The sequence below is a fragment of the Hydractinia symbiolongicarpus genome, chromosome 9 (genome assembly GCF_029227915.1).
Source record: "Hydractinia symbiolongicarpus strain clone_291-10 chromosome 9, HSymV2.1, whole genome shotgun sequence".
Taxonomy (NCBI): Eukaryota; Metazoa; Cnidaria; class Hydrozoa; order Anthoathecata; family Hydractiniidae; genus Hydractinia; species Hydractinia symbiolongicarpus.
In genome coordinates, this window is record NC_079883.1 from 14,011,637 (window position 1) to 14,033,286 (window position 21,650).

Here is a 21,650-nt window from a genome sequence, read left to right on the forward strand (position 1 = left end):
AAAAATTAAGAAACGTCCAGGCTAAAGCCAAGAAGTGTGTTTCCTATATAAAAAAACGTGTACCCAAACTCATCCCCAGGGCTTTTTTAGGTTTTTACATTGACTAATAAGTCCTGTGTACGAGGTTGTAAACTATCGTCATGTGTTACGATTTCGCAATATTTTCATCATAAAAGCAGGATGCTGTTGAGACACTTACAATTTAATCTTCTTTGATTTTTTAGCGATACCTACCTTTCAGGGTTATCTAAGTGAGCCAAACTCATCCCCAGGGGTGCTTACCTTTTTGATAAACCTAAGGGACGAGGATGCTAAAGGTCACCTGGCATCTATCCTCCCACATGTTGCCAAGCACGCTGCAAAGTACATAAATTCTTGATGTGTTAAGTAGATTATTTTTTGTAGCGGGTCAAATTTAGCTGTATTCGTTTTTTACTGCCAGCGAAATTAATACTGGTTATCTGCAAACTTAAACCTTACAATATATCGATTGTCCGCAAAATTTAATAAGCAAATCAACCTCGATCCGATGGTCATTTTTGACACCAAGGCTTTTTCTTCTCTTTTTGATATCAGGACGCGAGAAAGTTTTTGTCTCGCAGCCCCTGCTTAACAAAAGAGACAAAGAACGCTGGAATTGAGGTTTTCTGATGGCTTTTTTTTTCTTCATTGGGATAGCGAGTAGAAAAGATGCTGGAAATCTGGTTGAATGGAAATAACATGAAATCTGGGACAGAGCAAACTCCTTTGTTATGTCATTTAAACTACAGTTATAACATAAAAAAAAATGGTGACACTGTCAATGTGGCAATCCCAGTGCAAAATGACCTGAATGTCAACAATCGTGAGAATGACGACTCTTCCGAATCCACGAACATTAACGAAGATGGCAGTGCCTGTGAAATCTTTTATATTACAACTTCTGTTTTTATGTTTAGAAGTAAGTTCGACTACTTCTGTGTGTAACCGTTCTAATATTATTCGTTCGCCATGTTGCATCCGTAAAAAATAAACTTCTCGAATTGAAAACTAAGAAAAAATCAGTTACTTGCACGCGAAATATATCGTCGACGTTTCAGCTACGAAATGAAGTTCGCGCGAAATGCAGCAAATATGATTTTGGCGAAAATTAGTTACTGCACTTGTTCACTGTTTTTTGTAGGGCGAAGTTATCCAATTCGCGCGCACTTCTGTGAAGTTGCAGTGTATTACTTAAGAAATTTATTCACGTTTTGTGTTCATAAAAACAAATATACAATATCTAGCTCTTTTTGAGTTGCGTTTTTTCTATTGTTTCACTGCAATAACCCCACTTTTTGTCCTGATCAAAGTTAACCGTGGTGGAACACCAAGGGTTTTCGTCACTATCCGTGATGCAAGTATAATATGTCGTGTTGTTATGCACGAAGGGAAAATGACAGCAATGACCGAACGAATTTCCACCAAACGATTCTTGATAACACGGATCTAAAAAAACAACGGATATCTATTCATTAGAACAATAATGATAATTGATAGCTGATAATTTGAGTAATGACCGAACCAGTGTTTCTGGAGCACAAATAAAAATGCAAAAAATACAGCCTTTATTGAAGCATTAATTTCGCTGATCGAAAGGAAAAACATTCCGTCAACCATAATTTTCGCGTTTATGTACCAATAAAAAAATCATTTACTGAACTTGAGAAACATTCCCGTGATTCTAACATAATAATAACATCCTTTTAAAAACAAGTTAGAGGCTGGTACAAACCATACTTGAAAGCTTTTACAACCGTTTATTCTAGCAAAGGGCTTGGTGTGTTACATAAGCTGTGCCGTGCCGAGCCGAAATCACAAAAATTTTACTGATTTTGACTAGGCACAACTTATAAAACCAATATCAAGCAGTACTGCACAACTGATCTAGTTGTGCCGTATGCCTTGGTACGACTTGGCTCGACTGTATAAAACAAAATGCCTAATCGAGTCAGCTCGTCTCTGCTCGGCTCGACTCGACTCGGCTCGGCTCGGATTGGCTTGGCTCGGATTAGCTCGGCTGTAATAAAACGAGTGTGTAGAGCCGATCCAAGCCGAACTGAACCAAACCGAATCGAACCGGGGACTTGCTAAATAATTCATGAGCTCGGTTCGGCACGACAAAACTTATATAATAGACCTAAGCCTACAAAATAAGAAAAAAATTATGACACGTAAATCTTACCTGTTGTGCAACCTTTGACCTTTACATCTGTGTCATAGTATTCTATTTCACATACTGCACGATTGTTTAACCAATCACTTTCTGCCACGTATTGTGTAGGGTTAACATGCACGCGTATTGAATAGTTTCCTTCTTGAAGTTCTGTGATGTCAATCCACTGACAGTCGATTGTATTTTTATAGTTATCAGCACAGTTTTGGGAGATGCCTTGATCACCTTTATCTGTACAGTTGTACACCTTCTTAAATCCTGGTTCACATTCTGAATCTTCGAGGCAAAAGCTGGCTTTGTGTCCGTCAGCAACACGATAGCCTCGCCAATCTGTGATTAAGAGGAAATGCTTAGTCTGAAGTTAGTCTTGATTTAATTTTGTCCTTAAATTAATATCTTATTTCCAAGAGGATTCTGCTAAAAAACTGACAAGGCGTTTTTTTACATGCAACCATCTCTACAAGTTTAGTTAAAACTCCCCCCCCCCCTTCATTTACAAGGTTGGAGTGTCTCCAAATTTCACTTTAAAGTTTCAATTTTATTACCAACTATTAGCAGGGTTGAGATTTGTTACTGTCTCAAAATTTTATTTTTGAGATCAAATTCTATTCACAACATTGAAATGGGAAGAGGGATATACTGCCATCATTTTTTTATGACATTAAGAGTCTTATTAGTCAATATTTTTATAAGAGCGGCCATCTATCGCTCTAGAGATCGTACTTACGAGAGCACTGCTTTATTGTCCAGTGTTTAAACGTTTAAAGAGGTCGAATGTATTCAATCCAATATCACTTAGGGAAGTTATTGGGAGTAAAAAAAACTAAAAGCCGGAAAGTAAATAATTCCATATCACTTAGGGCAGTTATCCTTTTCAAATACACAATAAAGAATTATACATACCAATAATATCATACTGCGCAAACGTTTCCATGGAATGATAATGGTCGTGGCATTGGTGCCATTGCCAGTCGCTCTTATCAGAAAATGGTCGAAAGCTCACCGCACCTTTGTTCAAAATACGCGATGTGAATTTTAAAAGGTGTCTTTTCTTGGAATTGTCGACATCGAAATATTTGTCAACAATAGGAGCTAAACACCGCTCCTCGTACGAACATTTAAGTTCCCATAACGTATGGCTTTCAACCTTGATGCTCTCTTTAAACTTTGAGATGTCCATAACAAGATCAGGGGCGTCTAAACCGAAATCGTAAGTAAAAATGGGGCTCAACTAACACAAGAAAGAAAGAAATCACGCTGGAATACCGGTCTGTAACCCTATACTAGTGGAATAAAAATTAATATAGACACTTTCTTGCAGCCTCCTTGAGAAAGAAAGAACTACCTATAAGCATCGACTTTCAGGCATATCTAAAACTGCGATAACAAGCAAGCCCTCGTCACAAAAATATTGCTAGTGCGATCTATTTTTACCCAAATATTTTAACGCGTCACTTGAAGCACAAAAAGAAGCATTAACACAAAGGTGCGGGAGAAGGTCAGTTTCCCACCGCTACCACCGACAACCATCACCTCCCCCGTTACCACTACCACCACTGAAACCGCCACTATCGCCACCACTTTTCGTTAATGTAAAGCTTTAAATTTCTGTTTATCCAAGAATTAATAACAATAGACAAAGACAATAGACAAAAAAATAATAACTCCAAAGCATACAATTTTTTCTGGACTTCTACTTCAAAAAACGCGTCAGGGCTGTGCTGAAAAGGATATGACCGAATTCTTGCGCTAAATGTGTTTAAAGAAAGACAACATGAGAAAGGAGATTGGGTTAAAGTGGCAAAACAGGGTTGCACAGAACACAAGTTTGTGACACCAGTGGAACTCACACTTTGAACAAACAACACTGGCCATATCATAATAACGGCAACGACCACTGCTTCCATAGCTGCATTCAAACAGGGATGATTCGTTGCCATGACATCGCACATCATACATTCTCTTGCGATAATTTACTCCTGGAAAAATAAGATAAAATATACGTGTAAATGTTCCCAACTTTGCTTGATGTTTCAATGCAATTCGAAGTAAAAGTGTTTCGCCATAACACCCACGAGCGACCCATAACTCTCAAAGTTGTTAAATTAGCTTTCAAAGTGACGCAACTGCTTAACCCATGTCTCTCTTTGTCACTTTTTTTTTTTTTTGACAGCGAAAAAGTTATGTTTAATGCTTAGTGAAATAAATTGAGAGCTTTTAAATATATTCAGCCTTTTCATAAGTCCTGTCCTGTTTCTAAAATGTTCTTACCTTATGTCCAATATTATACCGACTGTCTTATCGGAAACAAAATCCCAACTTCAAAAATTAACCTTATATCAATCAAAGACCACACGATATCCACCAACACTTACCGTATTTGTAAGACCTTGAAGCCCATTTAACAAAGCCTAAATCTAACTCTTTGCATGCTATTTGTCCCTCTCTTTGTGTGAAACCTATTCCACAGATGCCAGTCCATTCACCTTTGATTAAAACTTCAATACGACCAGCGTGACGTGTACCACCAACTAATCGTATAACCTACAACATAACGTGAATGGAATTTCTTGTTTACATATCATATCATTACATTAAAAGGTTTGTTTTCAAAAGCTTGACAGAAACAATCAAAAATCCTAAATATTAGCCAATGATGAAACTAGTCGATATTTTGTGGAAGAATCCACGGGAAACTCCCGACATATTTTGTGGAGATTTAACATATTTTATGCGTTCCATAGCACGACTTAGTTGGATGCACGAACAGACAAAATATTATGCTATTATGATAAACTGTCTTTATAGGAATGTTTTGTTGCGCCGCTGAAATCTTTATTATACTTTATCGGCCCTTATAAGCCCGGCCCTAAGTCGGCGTTTTTTTGCAACTGGCGGAATAAGGGCCGGCGTTAAATGGGACCGCGTTAATTTGCAAAATATTCTAAGAAAAAGGGCCTTGGAGAAATTCAACATTAAAAGAGTTATTTTACCTTCTGTTTTGACTTTGGTGCATGGCATTTCACACCTGCATCTTCTGAATGGGTGCACGAATTGTTGTGGATCTTTTTTCTGCAATTTTTAATGCTAGACTCGTTACCATGACAATTTACATCTGTTAGAAGTATCTTTAAAAAATAATTTGTGAAATAGTTAAGATTGTGAATACTGTCAATAAACAGAATTCACTTGTGGAAAAATTACCGGGAAGAATGTAGTGTAGCTCTGCGGTCTGAATTTTCATCAGAACTGCGATTTACAGAACACATTTACATGCGAAAATAACAAAGTGAGTAGAAGATATATTATGCAGTAAAAACACAATTAACACAACACATAATAAAATATGAATCCTCCGAAGCAAAAGATCCGTAAAACCCGCCTAAAATAGTCTCCAATGACTATGGGGAATGATAGCAACAGGTTAATTTGTATAATGAATACATGGTTGTTGTTAAACAAAAATGCTTGCTTCCCCTCCCCCCTCTCCTCCATGGAAGGTAAACCAACCAAAAAGCGTCTTTAAAAATGTAAGACAAAGTGTTTATTTGGGAGATTAATAAATCGAGAGAGAACATGATTACTAAAAAATTAACTTCGTATAAACCATTACCTTTCCCAAACCCTCTCCATAATCAGCCCAGTGGGTGGCTTCATACGCAGAACCAAAGCCCAACTGTCGACACACAACATTTGCATCGCGAATGTCCCAGCCGTCGTCGCATACCGTTCCCCACTCAACTCCGTTAAATAATTCTACTCTTCCAGATGCATCGTCGTATCCTCCTCTGAGACGAATTTCACCGTTCTAAAGAAAATGTATATTTAAATTGATAGAATATAATATGAAATTACCTGCGAAAGCGTGTCGTCAATGTTATTGGAAGGTCCAGTGTGGCCTACACCAATCCTCGAAAGATATTTCTTAAAGCTGTCAACACTTAAATTTGCCATAATACTTTCCCCTTCTTGAGACAACCTCGGCCCCAAGGCTTTCTAGGTTATTTATATCAGGTTCTGTCTAAATGCAAAAGAACTGAAAAGTCGTGGGCACAAGGTTGTGACTGTATGTGTGTAGGTAGGGCCAAATATTACGCAGAGAGAGGGTGATAGACAAACTCCGATTCACCTTTTCAGTAATAACAACATTCTCATCAAGATTTGAACATGTCAACAATAGAGGCTTTCTGCTTTTGCACGGTTCCGAAAATATGTTTTTCATTTGACATTCCCAAAGTAGTGATTCTTTTCCGTTGCAGTGAATAACGCGATTGAAGTAAAACACGCTGATGTTGTTGGAGGCGCTGGAATATTCCTAAAAAAAATAATTTCTAATTTAAATTTACGCGCAGATATAAATAGTTTTCCGGCAAAATACTATTCGTTATTATTTCTTTAGTTTTTTGGACTATTATTTATTTTGTTTTCATAAGCAACCACTTTATTAAGGTTAATTTGTATTTGACTGCTCTTCCCGTTTTAGCGCAAAAAGGAGCTTCTTTCCTAGCGTACTGGAAAAAAAGTCTCTAATTTTTTACACAGTGCGCACGCACTAACAAAAAACTTCGTGAGCTGTGTTGCGCTATAGCGGAAAATGCAGTGGAATGGAAACGAGCCTGAAGCAAGCGCGGTAAAATCTGCAACTTTAGTAGTAACAATATTTAATACAAGAAACACGTCACGTTTTGGCTTTAACAATTAAACAGCCGGTTTATATTAATTTGTTTAGCTTCTTTTTGTGTCCCTAAAGTAATTTCTATGTATTCTTTTTTCTTTTTATTTGGTTTTAAACCAATGTTATGAATGTATTAGGTAAAAATTGAACGTTTAAATAAATAATAGCCGTTAAACACTTCTAATTTTTGGCAGGGTTTTTTGTAGTCTTAGAAATTTTTTCACTTTCTGTTAGCTAACCCTTAGTTCAAGCTAAGTAATTTGTGTTATTACAAACGCGAACATCTGTATTAACAAAGTAAGATATAAGTATGCTTAAAATGATCTCTAATTCCCCCTTTCCTTTTTGCATTATATTGTCACTTGAAATTAACGATAATCCTGAATAAACGAGCCTTCTTCAGTCTCTTTTAACATCACCTTGTAAACAGGATATCCTAGCTGCGAACAAGCAATTTGCGAGTTTTCATGACTCCAGTTATCAGCACACACATCAAACCATTTGTTTTGTACAAAAACTTGTAGTAAGCCTGATGAGACAAATCTTGAATTTGATTGGCTGCCATCAGTTGGTTGTAAGCGAATAGGATGCTTCTAAAATAAGCGACAGAACAAAAATAAATACTTTAATTGTCATTGTAGTCGTCATTAAGTCGTCTTTGCCGTCGTCCTTAAGTCGTCTTTGTGCCGTCGTCGTTACGTAGTCTTGATGACGTCGTTTTTTGGCGTTAAAGCTATTTCTGTTTCGTTTGAAGGCCCTCATTTAAAAATACCAAACTCGTTCCCAAGGCATTTTATGTGATATACCCCTCACTGGTGTTCTCGTTAATGAAAACAAAAACAAAAATTAAACACGAATAAAGACAACAGAGAAAACAAAGTTCAGTAGTTGCCCACCTTAACTTCACGCCTAGGCTTAATGACGTCATTATCTTTTCTTCTCGAGCACGTAATATAAACTTTAGACTTGCTCAAACTACACTGATTTGATAAATGATATCTTCGAAGCGGCTTGCGTCTACAATCGCTTAATAAACTCTCACTTCCCTCGCAAATGATTTCGTCGCTAAGAAAACTTCGACCCTCTACTTCACTTTCCAAAGTCCTAAAATATTTATGAAAAAGAAACTTCGTTTCCAGGCTACAAGAAGGTGTAACTTTTAGTTCTACCACAGTTGTCAGCTATTTCTGCCATATCACAAGATATGGTAAAATGAAAAAAGAATACAAAAAAATACAATATATGATTGTCTTTCAGAACGTGTACAAGCGCACACGAGAAATTCATTCGTTTAACATCGAGTTAATCTGGTGAAGTTCTAATACAATGTTTACACACAAAAAATCGGCTTTTCCAGCTGTCTTAAGGATAGACAGGTAAATGCACAGAACAAGACATTTATATTTAAAGAAAATTTTCAGCAGAAAAATCTTTCAAATGTTAAAGCCGCTGCGCCAACGATATGTTCTATTAGCGCCCAACGAATAGGTGTAAAAGGGCGCAAGTATTTAAAAAAATAAACACGTTGGATAAACAGACACTTGCTACAAGCTAAATGCGACTTAAAAAATTTTTAAAATATACATTTAATTGTTCATGCTCTATAGCCTTGTTTTCATGCGTTTTTACATATATTTTTGATATTGGGTGAAATATATGTAATTTTGATCCAAAGTGTTTGAGTGTACATCACTTAAAATAAAGTACGACAAAGGGTTAGGTTCTAAAGCAAGCTCGACCCCAGCATCTTTTACCGTGGCAGTAGAACTATCAGAAATCGCCGCGCCGTTGAGAAGCAAATAGTCCTGGTGACGATGTTAGTTCTAAAGATCTAAAAAAAATATTCGATCTTAAAAAACAACAAAATTGAACCCTAAATGTATTTTTCTTATTAAAAAATGTGCACCCCTTAGCAGTGATAACAATATTGTTATAACACATATACAGCAAAATCTTTTTAAAACGAATATCATTAGGACCTAAAAAAACGTTTGAATTAGAGTTCGCTACACAGAGTTTCTTATATTCCTTCGGAAATCTACTCAAGGGTGTTAGGGTGAGGTAAAATCGACCAAATGTGTCACAAAGCTGGTTTGAGGGGAAAAAAGAGACTTCAGGATATATATTGTAAACATGCCAATTTTTATTCGAAAAAGAAAAAAAAAAGATTTCATACTTTTAGCAAAGACGATTTAATACAAAATATGGCCTTAGTTCAGTTGTAGGGGGTAATGTAAATCAAATGATTTTTTAGCAGGGGGTGGAGCGAAAGGAAAGGGGAGGCCTTAAACATGCAGACTTCCTACGGCACTGCAAATTGATATCTTGAAATTATGTTCGCCAGTGATCTTTGTAGAGAATTGTGCACTGCAATAAAGGGGTGTCTGTTATTAGAAGGTTTTACTGTAGCTTAGCAATACTTAAGCCGTGAGTTTCTCTTTCACTGTATTTCTTAGTTTTTGAATACACTGATTGAGAATCAATCACGAGGTTAAGGCTAATAACTTTAACTAAGATTTAAATAAAAAATTAGCTTCTCTCCGGTTAGCTTGACTTAATGAAAAGCGGAACAAGGCACATTCACTTGGTCATTATTGGTCTGCCATGTCAATTAACGGACTTAATAACAAAATTGTTCAAATTCTTTTCTATTTTCTGAGCAAAAGCAAACAAACAAGCAAAAGCAAAATTTTTTTACTGTGGTCAGAAAAAAATGGAAAATTTGGAAGTGCTCGTTTTGTCAGGCCGTTTCATTTTTAGGATAATCTTTGCGAGAAAACATAAAAGTCGCCACTGTCGGATCTAGTGTTAAAACCAAGTAGGTTTTCTCATTAAACTTAAAATGTAACGCAGTATTTTTTTTTTAATTTTCATCCTTTACAAAGTAGAAATTTACCAGCGCAATATTGAAAAAATCACAGTCTGCTTTCCACGTATAAACAGAGCTGTTTCTTCTTAACTAAGCCCTTCACTCCCATCAAATTTCGCGAAGTTAACATATTAGGACGCTCGTGCTATCTGACAAAAAAGTACAAAATCCTCAGACGAAGGTTTTGATATCTATTTTCCTATTCCTGCAATGCCTTCGTGTGTGCACAGACTTAAAATTAAAGAAACTTTTTCAAAGCCTGAAGCAGTTTTTGCGAATACCAAGAACAATCGTATATCAAAGGTGTTAGAACTTTAATGCTGGCTTTTATTTCAGTCGTAACATTTGGCGCTTAGTATCTAAAACATGCGTACTAGATGTTTTTTTTAACTAATTTCCGAAGCACTCATTTTTTTCATCAACCATCCCAAACCTTCCAACATGCTGTTATCTGTAGTATAATAAAGATTGAGTATATTCACCGCAGATGTACAAACGCTGGAGGTTGCGATCAAGTAAGCTTTAATTTAATTCAGCACATATTAACGCTATAAAAATATTTTGTCATAGCAAAATAGCTATTTACAAAGCTATTTAATTAAAAAGATCTTCATAATCAATTATAAATTTTAATAAGTGCTGCATAATTAATTTGCCATCATTTAGCAACTAATTGGATGCTGTTTTTATACCTGCATTACATAACAACATAATCTTTTTGTTTACAATTCGTCATTCAAAATTGTTACTATTTTTTCCTATTATGTTCACACGTGTTCGCCATAACTATAATACCGCTTGTGTAATTTTAATAATACTAAAAACAATATCTTTAACCTTGATTATCCCCCCGCTTAAATCCCACCCTAATTTTGAGGTTTTCTCGTCTGATATCATAATTCAGGCGTTCATTATGGCTGAGCCCACTTGTTTTGTTAAAGAGCGTATGATCGACTTCAATTGTTCGCGATGACAAAAAGAGTGCTTATGTAAAACACAACAAGCATGGCCAATTATTATTACGCAATAACAAGTGCTTTTGCAAATTTAAACGCGAACGAACCTTTACACCCTTTTTTTATAAGAACCAGTAAAATCTGACAAGATGTTTTTATTTTCCGAGACTTTATCAGCTCTATAAAACGGACAGTGGTACTTGGAACGGATAGATATTAGCTATAAATGCCTTTATAAAGTTGGCACTCAATAAGACGAATATTTTTTTTTGAATTAAATGAAATTTATCACTTTGAGCACTCGCTAAGCAGACATTATAAAAATAGAATGACGAAAAAAATATTCATCAACATTTTTAATTTTTTTTGTACTGAACATTCTAAATTTTCTTCGACTAACTAAATAATGACAAGAAGTGTTAACTCAGATCTGTAATAGAGAACATCATATTATATTTTAGTGGTAGATTTATTTATACTGCCAGATCATAGTAACTCACAGACATATTAATTACGAAATGAAATAATCCAAAAACTAAAGGTCAACCAAAGGTTAAAAGAAGGTTAACCACGACTTCCTTTGTTTACTCATTCTCATTACAAAGAGATTTTTGCTCATAAAACTCATAGTAGAAGTTAAATTTTATTTCAGATTCCACTCTTTACGCTTTGACAGAATGACAAGACGAATATTATTATTGACTAGTCGTTGCCCGTGGAAAAATCCACGGAGCTGACCGTCCTTTATACTTACCCGTCGCAATAAAGTGGATAAAAATATATCGCATTTGATATTGGTGTTTCCGTAACATCATTTTCTAACTTAGCGGGGGCGCAGAGACAGACAGACGACGGCTATTATTATTATAGAGATGTAGTTGCCAACATTTAAAGATAGTTGGCAACGGTTTTCTAGACGCTCCTAAGCGAACACCACCCGTGTATACGGAGCATGTGCAGATCAACACATGCGCAGTAAGTTTTGGACTAAGCGAGAGGGTGGGTTTCAAATAATTCAATGGTTTAACAAGCATTAAATCGTGATCATAACACCTTGTTATTGTGTCAATCTAAAAGGGTAAAGATAGTAGAGATAGTGAGAAATCATCGTTACTGTTATGTTTATACAATAGTTGAAACATTGTTCTCAATGTGTGTTGTCAATGCATTGACGGAAATTCGCATCCACTTTCCCCAACAGAGCATAAGCTGGCCCGTCAGTCGTTAGTGCTTTTTCTACAGTGTTAGCGGCTTAGACTGAACTAAAGACAGGTAGATAATAAAAAAACTCTGTAACCATTTGAACCACATGTGACTGAATAATTGACCAAGCCGACGCCCAGGTGCCCGGGTAAACGTTATTGTTCAAATAAACGCCCAAATGTAATGAACGCCTACGTAAACTCATGATCTTATAAATGAAAATAAGCGCCAAGGTCCTCTTTTTAAAATTAATGACGATTGCTTAGAGTTTTTTATTAGCATTGTTCAAAGTAAAATATTTGCGCACGAGAATGTATAACTGCTGAAATAAATTAAAACCCTTTAGCTTGTTTCCTTTTATTTAAGTAAACGCCCGGAAAAAAACCTGTAAACCATTTACATATGTAACCATGGCAATACTTATTTCGGACGATGAGAAAAATTTTTACGCTCAGCATTTATATTTTTTTATGTGATGGGGTCTAAAATTTTGCGTGATCCTAAATTTGTTATCCTTAATCTCCTATATTAACACGTCGTGCTGCGGACACACAAAATAGCAAATGCGATATATTTTTATCCACTCTGTTTTTACGGGTAAATTACCGTGGATTTTTCTACGGGCTAGTTTAAATGAAAAAGTCTTTCTCTGAACAATAGTCATTTAGTTATGACGGTTCTGTCAAATTTGTTCGTTCAATCCTACGTTGCACTAAGACTTCGCTTTTTCTTTATTACTCATATTTGACTTCATTAGCTTTTCTTATCTTACCTGGTGTTGATTTTTTAATTTAATTTGTCATTAAAACCTTAACAGTGCGATTTAACTTCAATTTTAGTCACGTTCTGGTCGCTTGGAATTTAAGAAGCGTTTGATGACAAATGATTAGACCATAACCTGTATGAAGCTTTCGCAATCGCTACCACAAAATTCGTGGTCTTTCAATTCCAATGATGTTTTTCTATAACCAATGCGGTCCTACACTTGCGTTTTCGCTTTCTTGCAATCAATTATGATTGACGTCACAGATGTAACATCCAGCGAGGCAGGCGGAAGTATGATTTGTTCGATGATAAAGAGAACAAATGTCTCTATCCTGTTGGTTGAGAAAAATCACCAGCATATCGATCTACTAGTATTTAACTGACGGGGTGAAATATTTACTCCTTTCCCACGTTTTTTTAAGGTCAAAGTTTCTTCAAGTTGATCTTGTATTTGAAGAATTAAATGATCTACCAACTTGAACGCTCTAATTAAATTATTGATGTAGTAACTTTACATTGACTTTAATCGTCTTCTTTGCCCTAACCCTGTGCGGCGTTAATACTCTGCCGCACAACATGAAACTAAACGGACTGATAATCAGTGTTTATCAATGAAAATTGACCACCTACGTCACAAAGTTACCCCAGTGGCTGACCACTGCGTTTATTTATTTAGTTAAAAAGAGATACTCAAGTACTTAATAATAACCATTTGTTACAATACAGAATTGGTTATATAAAAATAATGTTGCCGCTTATTTGTGTCCCTTGTTCTTCTTAGGTTTTTGTATTGTTCAGGTTCCGTCCCAATACAAAAAACTAATCAGCCCTGGGATCGAGACTGACTTTTAAGAAACTGAAATTTTCAGCAATAGAAGTAATTTTAAGATAAAAAAATAAACAAAATGTATCGAACTACTAGCCAAGTCTATATCATACCTTTTAGACGCCTCGTATATAGCTTTCGCGTAGCCAAGTTGACGGCAGACGACTTTAGAATTCCTTCGATCCCAAAACGAATTGCAAACGTAATGCCATGAACCATACTCATGTACACCAAGATATCCTTCGTTCGGCGTTCTACCGCCTATCAGATGAATGGAAAATCGACTTTTGTGTTTCCTCGATAACACAGTTACTAATACACAACAAATCATCATTAAACTTGGCAACATTCGAGTCTTCATGGTGATTTTGTTAAGCAAAACAAATTTACAAATGATAGTTTTTTTTTCTTAAGTTGATATTAAAATATTTTTCATCTGTTTTCTTAACGGTCTTGTAAAGATTTCTCTGTGTTTTTTTTTCATTATTTTCAAACGGTGGAGGAATACACACCCGCTCTCCACCGCTTAAAAACCAGTACAATTATTCTAAATAACGTTTGTTTTCTATCAGTGTTGAAAATTAGCCACTGGTTTAACCCTATTCGGTCCGGGGTTTTTCGAACATACTATGACCGGGGGGGGGCGGATTCCGCCCCCCCTCAATAACTTTTTATAGGGTTGATCATATTAAATCAAACTTGGCACACTTATAGTACGTCATAAAAGGAACAAAATGGCGCCAAAAAAAATTTGCTTGCGTCAGCACATTTTCTGTGACGCCATCAAAAGCTTAAAAATTTTTAAAAATGCCACTATCTGCTTAAAGTATAATTACTTTTGTTCTAGAGCGAATTTTTACATTCTGTTTGAAGTTTCTGAAAGCCAAATAAAAGTTATTTAACATATCTTCCGGTTTTTACATGGATCGGATAAAAAATTGCCAAAAATTGCCCGAAAATCCGTTTTTTTCCGATTTTCGGGTAAAATCCGACAAAATCGGGAAATCGGATTAGTCACGTGTTCAAATTATTCAAAATGATTCTTCTTAATGAAACAAAGTTGTGTTGCAAGTTTCAAGTTCTAAGGATAATCCTAACAGAAGTTATTATATTTTCTCCATTATAAGGATTTCATAGAGATTTTTAGGGGTAGTTTCGAGTAATGGCCAATATCAAAGCCTCTGAAAGGTATGGGACCTAAAAAATTTACATGCAGGTGTCTAATAGATAAATGTTAAAACTCAGTAAGTATCATAGCCATATAACAAAGCAATCAGGAGTTATCAAAAAAAAACCGTCAGGGGGGGCGGAATCCGCCCCCCCCCGGACCGAATAGGGTTAAGCTTTATAATCCGGACGTCACTTAAAAAAACCTTCTGTGTAGTAGCTAAGTTTGTTTAAGTTTCGGACACAATCGGACATTTGTTGTTTTTAACACATCATGTCAATATTGTGATAGAATTTAAATATGGTGTTAGTTGCTGTGTCCTCTCTTGCTTAAAAAAACAATTTCACCATTGTCAAGGCAGGGTCATTCAAGTCTGAAAAATTTGTCACTCGCTAGATTTAACACACTGTATTATTGTTCTGTTAATAAAAAGACATTCATTGATTGACTGCCTCACACGGTTTAGCTCATAGTATATCTCTATATGCTCAAAGTCAAATAAACTAGTTTTCAAAACATTAGTCATATTTGCTTATGTTAAAAGGTTATGCCTCACTTTGCATCAAATTAAGACTGGGGAAGAAGTTGTTGAGTTAGTAATGCAAAGTTGCACGATATACAAAGTATAGTTTTTAAGATTTTTCGATTAAAAAGAAATTGAGAAACACTTGTTAAAACTGTACGCATACCAAAATAAGCTATCTTAATGTATTAATCCATCAATTTAGGGGCTGGCTACACGTACCTGAGATGAAACTTACCCTGACATAAAATTTTATTAGCCGAAGTAAACTCACTTCTGTTATTTTTGAAGGTCAGAAAGACTTTCCAAAAAGAAAAGACTTGCAGCTCTCAAAAAGTAAATTCTAAGACGTTTTTAGGAGTAATTTAGTAATTAATTTTGTTCTACAAAAAACAAAATTAAACGGTTCCGATAGCTCAACGACTAAAAAACAGATCCACATAGTAAGTAAATTGATTTTTTTCAAAGAATGAATTCTATTTCCATGAATTTAAAGCAATTTCCAGGAGTATTGGCTACCCATTTTTGTGACAAATAAATTATATGGACTTATTTTTAAGGTTTTATGGTAAAAAGTTTATTCAGAATATAAAGGGGAGGGTGGTAGTAATCAACCTTAACGTCGTAAAATAAAACTTCAGATTTGCGCTTCTTCTCACTCTTGTTCCCAGGGATTTCTTGTCTTTTAGATGTGACAGAAGACGACGAAAAGTTAAAAATCCTTGGGAATGAGGGTGGCCTTTATCTTGTCTTTCTCTTTCTTCTCAATTTTTGACAATCTATCGAGCTATTATTTCATCTGTTTTTCTTTTGAAAAAGTAATTTTTAGAGGAATATATTTCGAGCATTCTCCTGAAGCTCTTAGAAAAAACGATTACCTGTGGAGTAGAACATATCTTGCATGAGTATTTAATGACAAGTCTAGATTTAAACAGTAGTATAAGATGTCCATATGGCTGCGCTGTTTTTAATCTGTTTCTGTTTTAAAACTTTTTAAAATAAAAAAAAATAGGTGGGGTGAATTCTTTCAAAAATTCTCTGCAAAATCTAACTGTATTTTTTTTTCAAAAGCTATTGTTTCTTATCTAAGCAGGAAATAACTAGCTAATAAAACAAAATTATTATGGACACCATATTTGTGCAAAAAAAAATTATTAACAACATACAAGCACTGACGCAAGATCTATTCATATCTAAATTACAGAAGATGGGCATTTAGATCGTTGACTTTTATACGTGATTTAGGATGCCATCTTTAATTTTCTATCGCTGTGGCGCAAGTTAAACTTTGAACGGCCCGCTTTAAGTAGCAAAGCAAACAAGAAGTGCTAAAAAGAAGAGGCTATTTTGATAGATTTATCACCTATCCTGGTACCTTTTCGTTTTCATTTGGGTGCCAGTCTTAAATCCTGTTTCCCTGGACCTCGTATTGTGTTATAATTTGCAAACTTCTAAATCGTTTTGCATTTTGTCTGTTTTGGAACTTTATATAATTTTGCTACTAAACAAGACCTGAGAGGTTCACATAGGTGTTGTAAGCATAAACATTCAAAGAAAATCTGGTCAAAAGATCATCTACATTTTAACTTTTTTGTAGGCTTCGCTGCCGAGTTCAAATTCCAATTTTCTTCACTACGATAAAAAAATCAAAGATGGTATCCTAATTCAGAAATCGCATATTCTCCTGTTGTAGCCATAGACTTCTATAAGTATTCTGGCATGCCTTTTACCACCAGAATTACAAACTCTGCCATTGGGTAGCTTTTTACAACCCTACCAAAGAATAATAATCATCATTTGTTGACAGATTTATGACATAACTCTGTCAACAATATCATTACGCATCCATTGAAGCCTACGAAGATTATTATATTGATTGAGGATCGAACCACGTGGCTGACATGAATTAGTGATGACGCAATGAGGACTAAATGGAATGTATTACAAATTACAATAAAACAACCCTTACAGCATTAAAAAAATGAACTGGCAAAACGTTTGTGTAATATGACAAGCTATAAAAACAGGGGGTATTGAAAACACACTGTGGGACGAAAAAGAAATAAAAGATCTCACCTGACATTCTTCCTGGATAGGAAGCTTAACGATCTGTGCTACTGAATTGATAAAGACGGTTGATGTAATAGCATCAAAACGATTTTCGATCGATCATGCGATAACAGATTTCAATTTAAAAGCTCTTGAACATATTTACTCTATGATTTCCCATTTTTGTCCACAGAACTCTTCAAGATAAAACTCCTTGAACAATAAAATGGTGATTTTCCAACATTTTTATAACATTAAAAATATAGCCTAAATTAAGATAAATCTTAAACTCCCTCCGAAGCTTAAAAATTGTATATCGTGATCGACTGACACTACAAAAATACCGCTGACCCCAAGATCTTTCTTCACCAAAAACTTCATATTAAAATTAAAAAACAAACAAATAGTAGTAAATTTATCATGCGCAAAAGCAGTTTTCACGAAAATAATATGCCAAACATAAAAGCTTTCGAATGTTTTTCTAAAACATACGTTATTCATTAACAAGTCCTTCAAACTATTTATTTTTTTGTTTCGCATAAAATGCAGTAAACATATTTTGCGTTAAAATTATTATATACGTAAATTTAGTCTCAATTTATCCCTAAATTGCGCAATAACAATACGCGTGTAAAAACGAAAGAGCGCTTCGAGACACTTTTTATTTTCGTTTTATAGAATTAATATCATAAAAAAAATTTAAATATAATTTTTATTTTATTTACAAATTGTTACTTGTCATTGCATGCTTTGTATAAAAAATAAGCATTGTAAGTTGTATGTAGTTTTTTCTATATTCCTGTTTCGTACAACTTTTGTTCAAATGCTAATGACACAATCTAAGTAAAACCTACAGTGTCGCATTCAAGGCAAATGGATGGTTTTCCTGTTTTTATATGTTTAAATACGTTTCAGACATTTCAACTCCAAAGATTCAGCTATAATCAGGACATTACCCTAAAGATTCTGAATTGGGTCCGTATATCAATGGTCGATTATAGTGGAAAAGAAGTTCAATAAAAATATTTTTGTATTTCATCATAATATTACCAACAATCGATGCTGTTGATCAACGTTTAATCCTGTGGAAATTTAATGGATATAATCAAGAAGTGATGTTTTTGAAGCTCCACAATATTGACACTCACTCAAAGCAAAAATTATTTGTAAACATTCCAGCGACAAAAAAGAATCTGGGACATTAACAACAACTCCGGGACACCGTGATAACCGGTCTGGAACCTGGACAATCCGACTTTACTATCTAAATAACAATTATTGTTATTTAGATAGTAAAGTGCCTTCTACTATGTGCAAAATTAGGTTTGGCAAAGTTCTAATAGATGCTAGAGCCTGACCGTTTGAGTTTATGTAGGTAGGCGTTTCAGTGGGAGCAGTATTGGTATAAATAACGACTGAATGTTTAAATATGTTTTGACATTGTAATGTATGAGTCATTTTTTTTGTAACATAGATCAGTTGAAGCTGTCGATTGTCGTTTTCTTTAAATATTGATGGTTAATTAATTAATCCATTTATTCCTCCTCACTACAAAGGAGATCATTAGCAAGTAATTAGTTAAATTAATGACATAATTGTTAAATTAATGATCTTGTATATACATGTACACAAATCGAATTTGTATCTTTATTGTTTGCTTTAAACAGTGGAAACAGCAGGCTGAAGTGTGGCGAGAAGGTGTAAATGTATTTGCATTGTCTAACCTAAAAATTTTTGGTAAAACAGATTATATACATAGATTAACAACAACAAAAACAACAACAACACAAATTAAGAAGAAGAAAAAATGCGTTGGTTTTCAACAGGTGCTCGACGCTCATCTGGCTATCGTCGAAATGCTGGAAAGAATCGCAAAAACAAAAAAACAACTGATGCTCAAAAGAAGCAACAAACAGCTTCATGGATAATGGAGAAGGAAAACCAGCCTTCTTCTCCATCCAATCAGCCTGCATTCGCTTCTGTTGATACTATAATATATCAATCTATCTCTAATAAATCTGAAACCGACAGTATTCAACAAGAAAGCCCTCTGAAGAAATCTAAAAACTATTTCTTTGGCAGTACAGAACATCTTGCAGACTTGAAAGTCACACATGACACAACAAACGAAAAAGTGCTCAGCCCAACTGGAAACTACAGATCTAAGAATGGGAGGGTAGCTTTGGCTTTAGCAAAGCATAGATATCACAGCGTTGACGATTTGCATTACATTGAGGAGGATGAGGAGAACAAAGACGATTCTAGCATGTCAGATAGGCAAGACAGCGAAAGTATGAAAACCAGCAGCAATGATGGGGAAAGCGATCTCGTTGATTCAAATGAAAAGTCCAAAAGTTTAGATAAACAAGGAATAACAAAGACAAAAATAACTGGCCATCGAGGAATAGCCCAATCATTTGGCGGTTTCGACAGCAAACAAGACCATCAGTTGGTTAAACGAGGTGAATATCTTGGAAGCAGGGAAGATCTTACAAAACTGAATAAGGAAGACTATCTTTCTGCTATAGCAACGATGCCACGAAGAGGAAGAAAGGTGCGAACTCCATTGGATTATAGTAACAATAAAGAAAACTTTATACGAAGAATGGAGAAGAAAAACACAAGATTTGGACAACCCAGGGTGCAACTTAGAAGTCCGAAACCTCAGCAGGAGCAATTCAGGTAGGAATCATTTATTAACAACCTCGTTCTTAGGCTTTAAATGTTGTAATTATTATGTTGGTTTTAAGGTAGCTATCTTGATTAAAATCGCAAGTATCACAATTATGGCTATACTTATTTTTTGTTTATTGATTGATTGATTGTTTATTTGTTTGTTTGTTGCTAATTTGTTATTAATTTTTTCCTTTATGTTTTCATTTCTGGTATTAATTGATTCGTTAAAAGGCCAAAGAGCGCGTGTGCGTTGGTACTAAGCAACAACCCAAACTTCTAAACGTATATTGAGTTCCACTTTATAGCGTTACATAACGAGCATGCTTAAACGAGGCATTTCTTTCATTGGCTAGGACAACACAATAAGCTTGCGGTTGCGTTTCTTTAATTAACGTTACAATTCGTTTAAGTGAGCGATCTAATTTTATGTTTCCGCCGTTATATATCAAAGAAAATTCGACCATGCGCTCTTTGGAGACGGGAGGTTGCGTGGGTTTAATGTAACTTGATTTTAACATTTTTGCCTTGTGACATACACTCAATTTCATTAGTTCTAAATCGAAAATTGACAAATTATCAAATTAGGGCAAATGACAGTTAGTCTTTCAAAACAACGAAAATTAGGTACAACTATTTTTCAAGATTGAGCCAACTTCGTCCTCACTCCCCTTTTTCCTTCTTTATTCCAAAACAAAACAAAAAAGCGGACAAAATAATTCGGGGAAAATGGTCTATTTCAGTTGCAATTTTATGCTTTGAGAACGAAAGAAGTATAGGATGACAGAAAAGACCTTTTTCTTGGAATGCTTTCGTCTTTGTTCGAGACTGTGGTCACTGGTTAATAAATAAATAAATTTATCATTAATCTCGCACTAAAAATAAATGATGAGTCGTTAGAGATGTATTTTAAATGCATTTTTTATTCCATTTTAATTATGAATGTGAAGCCATATGGTGGATGATTTACTTATGCGAAGGCAACGACGTTAAACCCTTCACGCCATACTCATTAAAATTAAAAAAAAATCTTATCTTATTTTCATAATGTCTACCATGATCTTGTTCTGCTAATTCTACGCATTCAACGTGCTCATCATGTTAAATGTTCGCATCATTGTATTTCATCAGTGCATGCGTATGTAATTGGACTTGATTTCTTTTACCGCATAACTTGCATTTGACTGCTGGATTTGGTACTTTCAATCTCGTTTTGGTCAGCATTCTCGTTTTGCTTTTAGTGCAAGAGGATCTTAGTATTCCCTAGTTCTTGACCACCAAATGAAAAATAGTTTATTTTGATTTTAACTTAGTGCGAAACAAATTATAAATGTAGACACAGCGAGAGACATGACAGGGAAAGTGACTAAAGGGAATCTGAGAGCCATTAGTTAAAAAGGTTGAAAGTTAAAAAATTGACTTAAATGGAGAGAAAAAATATAATTGCTTTTTCATGCAATGCTCGTCGAAATTAGCTGTAGTGACAACGTCACATCGTCAAATTCTTATGACTTTGTCTCCTATTATCTAGTGGACTCAACTCGTTTTGTTAAATTGAGTTAAGCTAACTTGTACAGACGAATAAACCTTCGTATTTTTCATCATGATAATCGAAATCTTTGTTTACCCTTGATAACTCGTCAACAATTACAATATGACACCTGTCAGCTAAGAAAAACGAATAGAAATCATCGGAAATTTGAGGTACTTTGAAAAATATTTGAAACTTTTTATAAGTTATATAAATTT

The 21,650-nt window shown here is 34.9% G+C and overlaps 1 protein-coding gene across 1 annotated transcript; it reads right to left on the reverse strand.

Annotated features, from left to right (window-relative positions):
• Window positions 1-1,206: 1,206 nt before the first annotated feature.
• LOC130657771 (lysyl oxidase homolog 3A-like) lies at window positions 1,207-14,016 on the reverse strand. Its single transcript, XM_057460774.1, has 12 exons — window positions 13,602-14,016; window positions 7,766-7,973; window positions 7,289-7,462; window positions 6,324-6,509; window positions 5,808-6,002; window positions 5,188-5,322; window positions 4,570-4,738; window positions 3,945-4,173; window positions 3,872-3,890; window positions 3,098-3,425; window positions 2,204-2,524; window positions 1,207-1,467 (listed from the first exon to the last, which is right to left on the reverse strand). The coding sequence occupies exons 1-12, from the start codon at window positions 13,847-13,849 to the stop codon at window positions 1,262-1,264; spliced, it is 2,418 nt and encodes an 805-aa protein (XP_057316757.1). The 5' UTR covers window positions 13,850-14,016; the 3' UTR covers window positions 1,207-1,261.
• Window positions 14,017-21,650: the final 7,634 nt, after the last annotated feature.

Coding starts and splice junctions, on each gene's coding strand:
- LOC130657771 (XM_057460774.1), bottom strand. CDS start 13,849: ATGAAGACTCGAATGTTGCCAAGTTTAATGATGATTTGTTGTGTATTA. Junction 6,510..7,288: donor TAGGATATCCTGTTTACAAG/GTGATGTTAAAA, acceptor TATTTTTTTTAG/GAATATTCCAGCGCCTCCAA. Junction 4,174..4,569: donor TTCAAGGTCTTACAAATACG/GTAAGTGTTGGT, acceptor TTATTTTTCCAG/GAGTAAATTATCGCAAGAGA.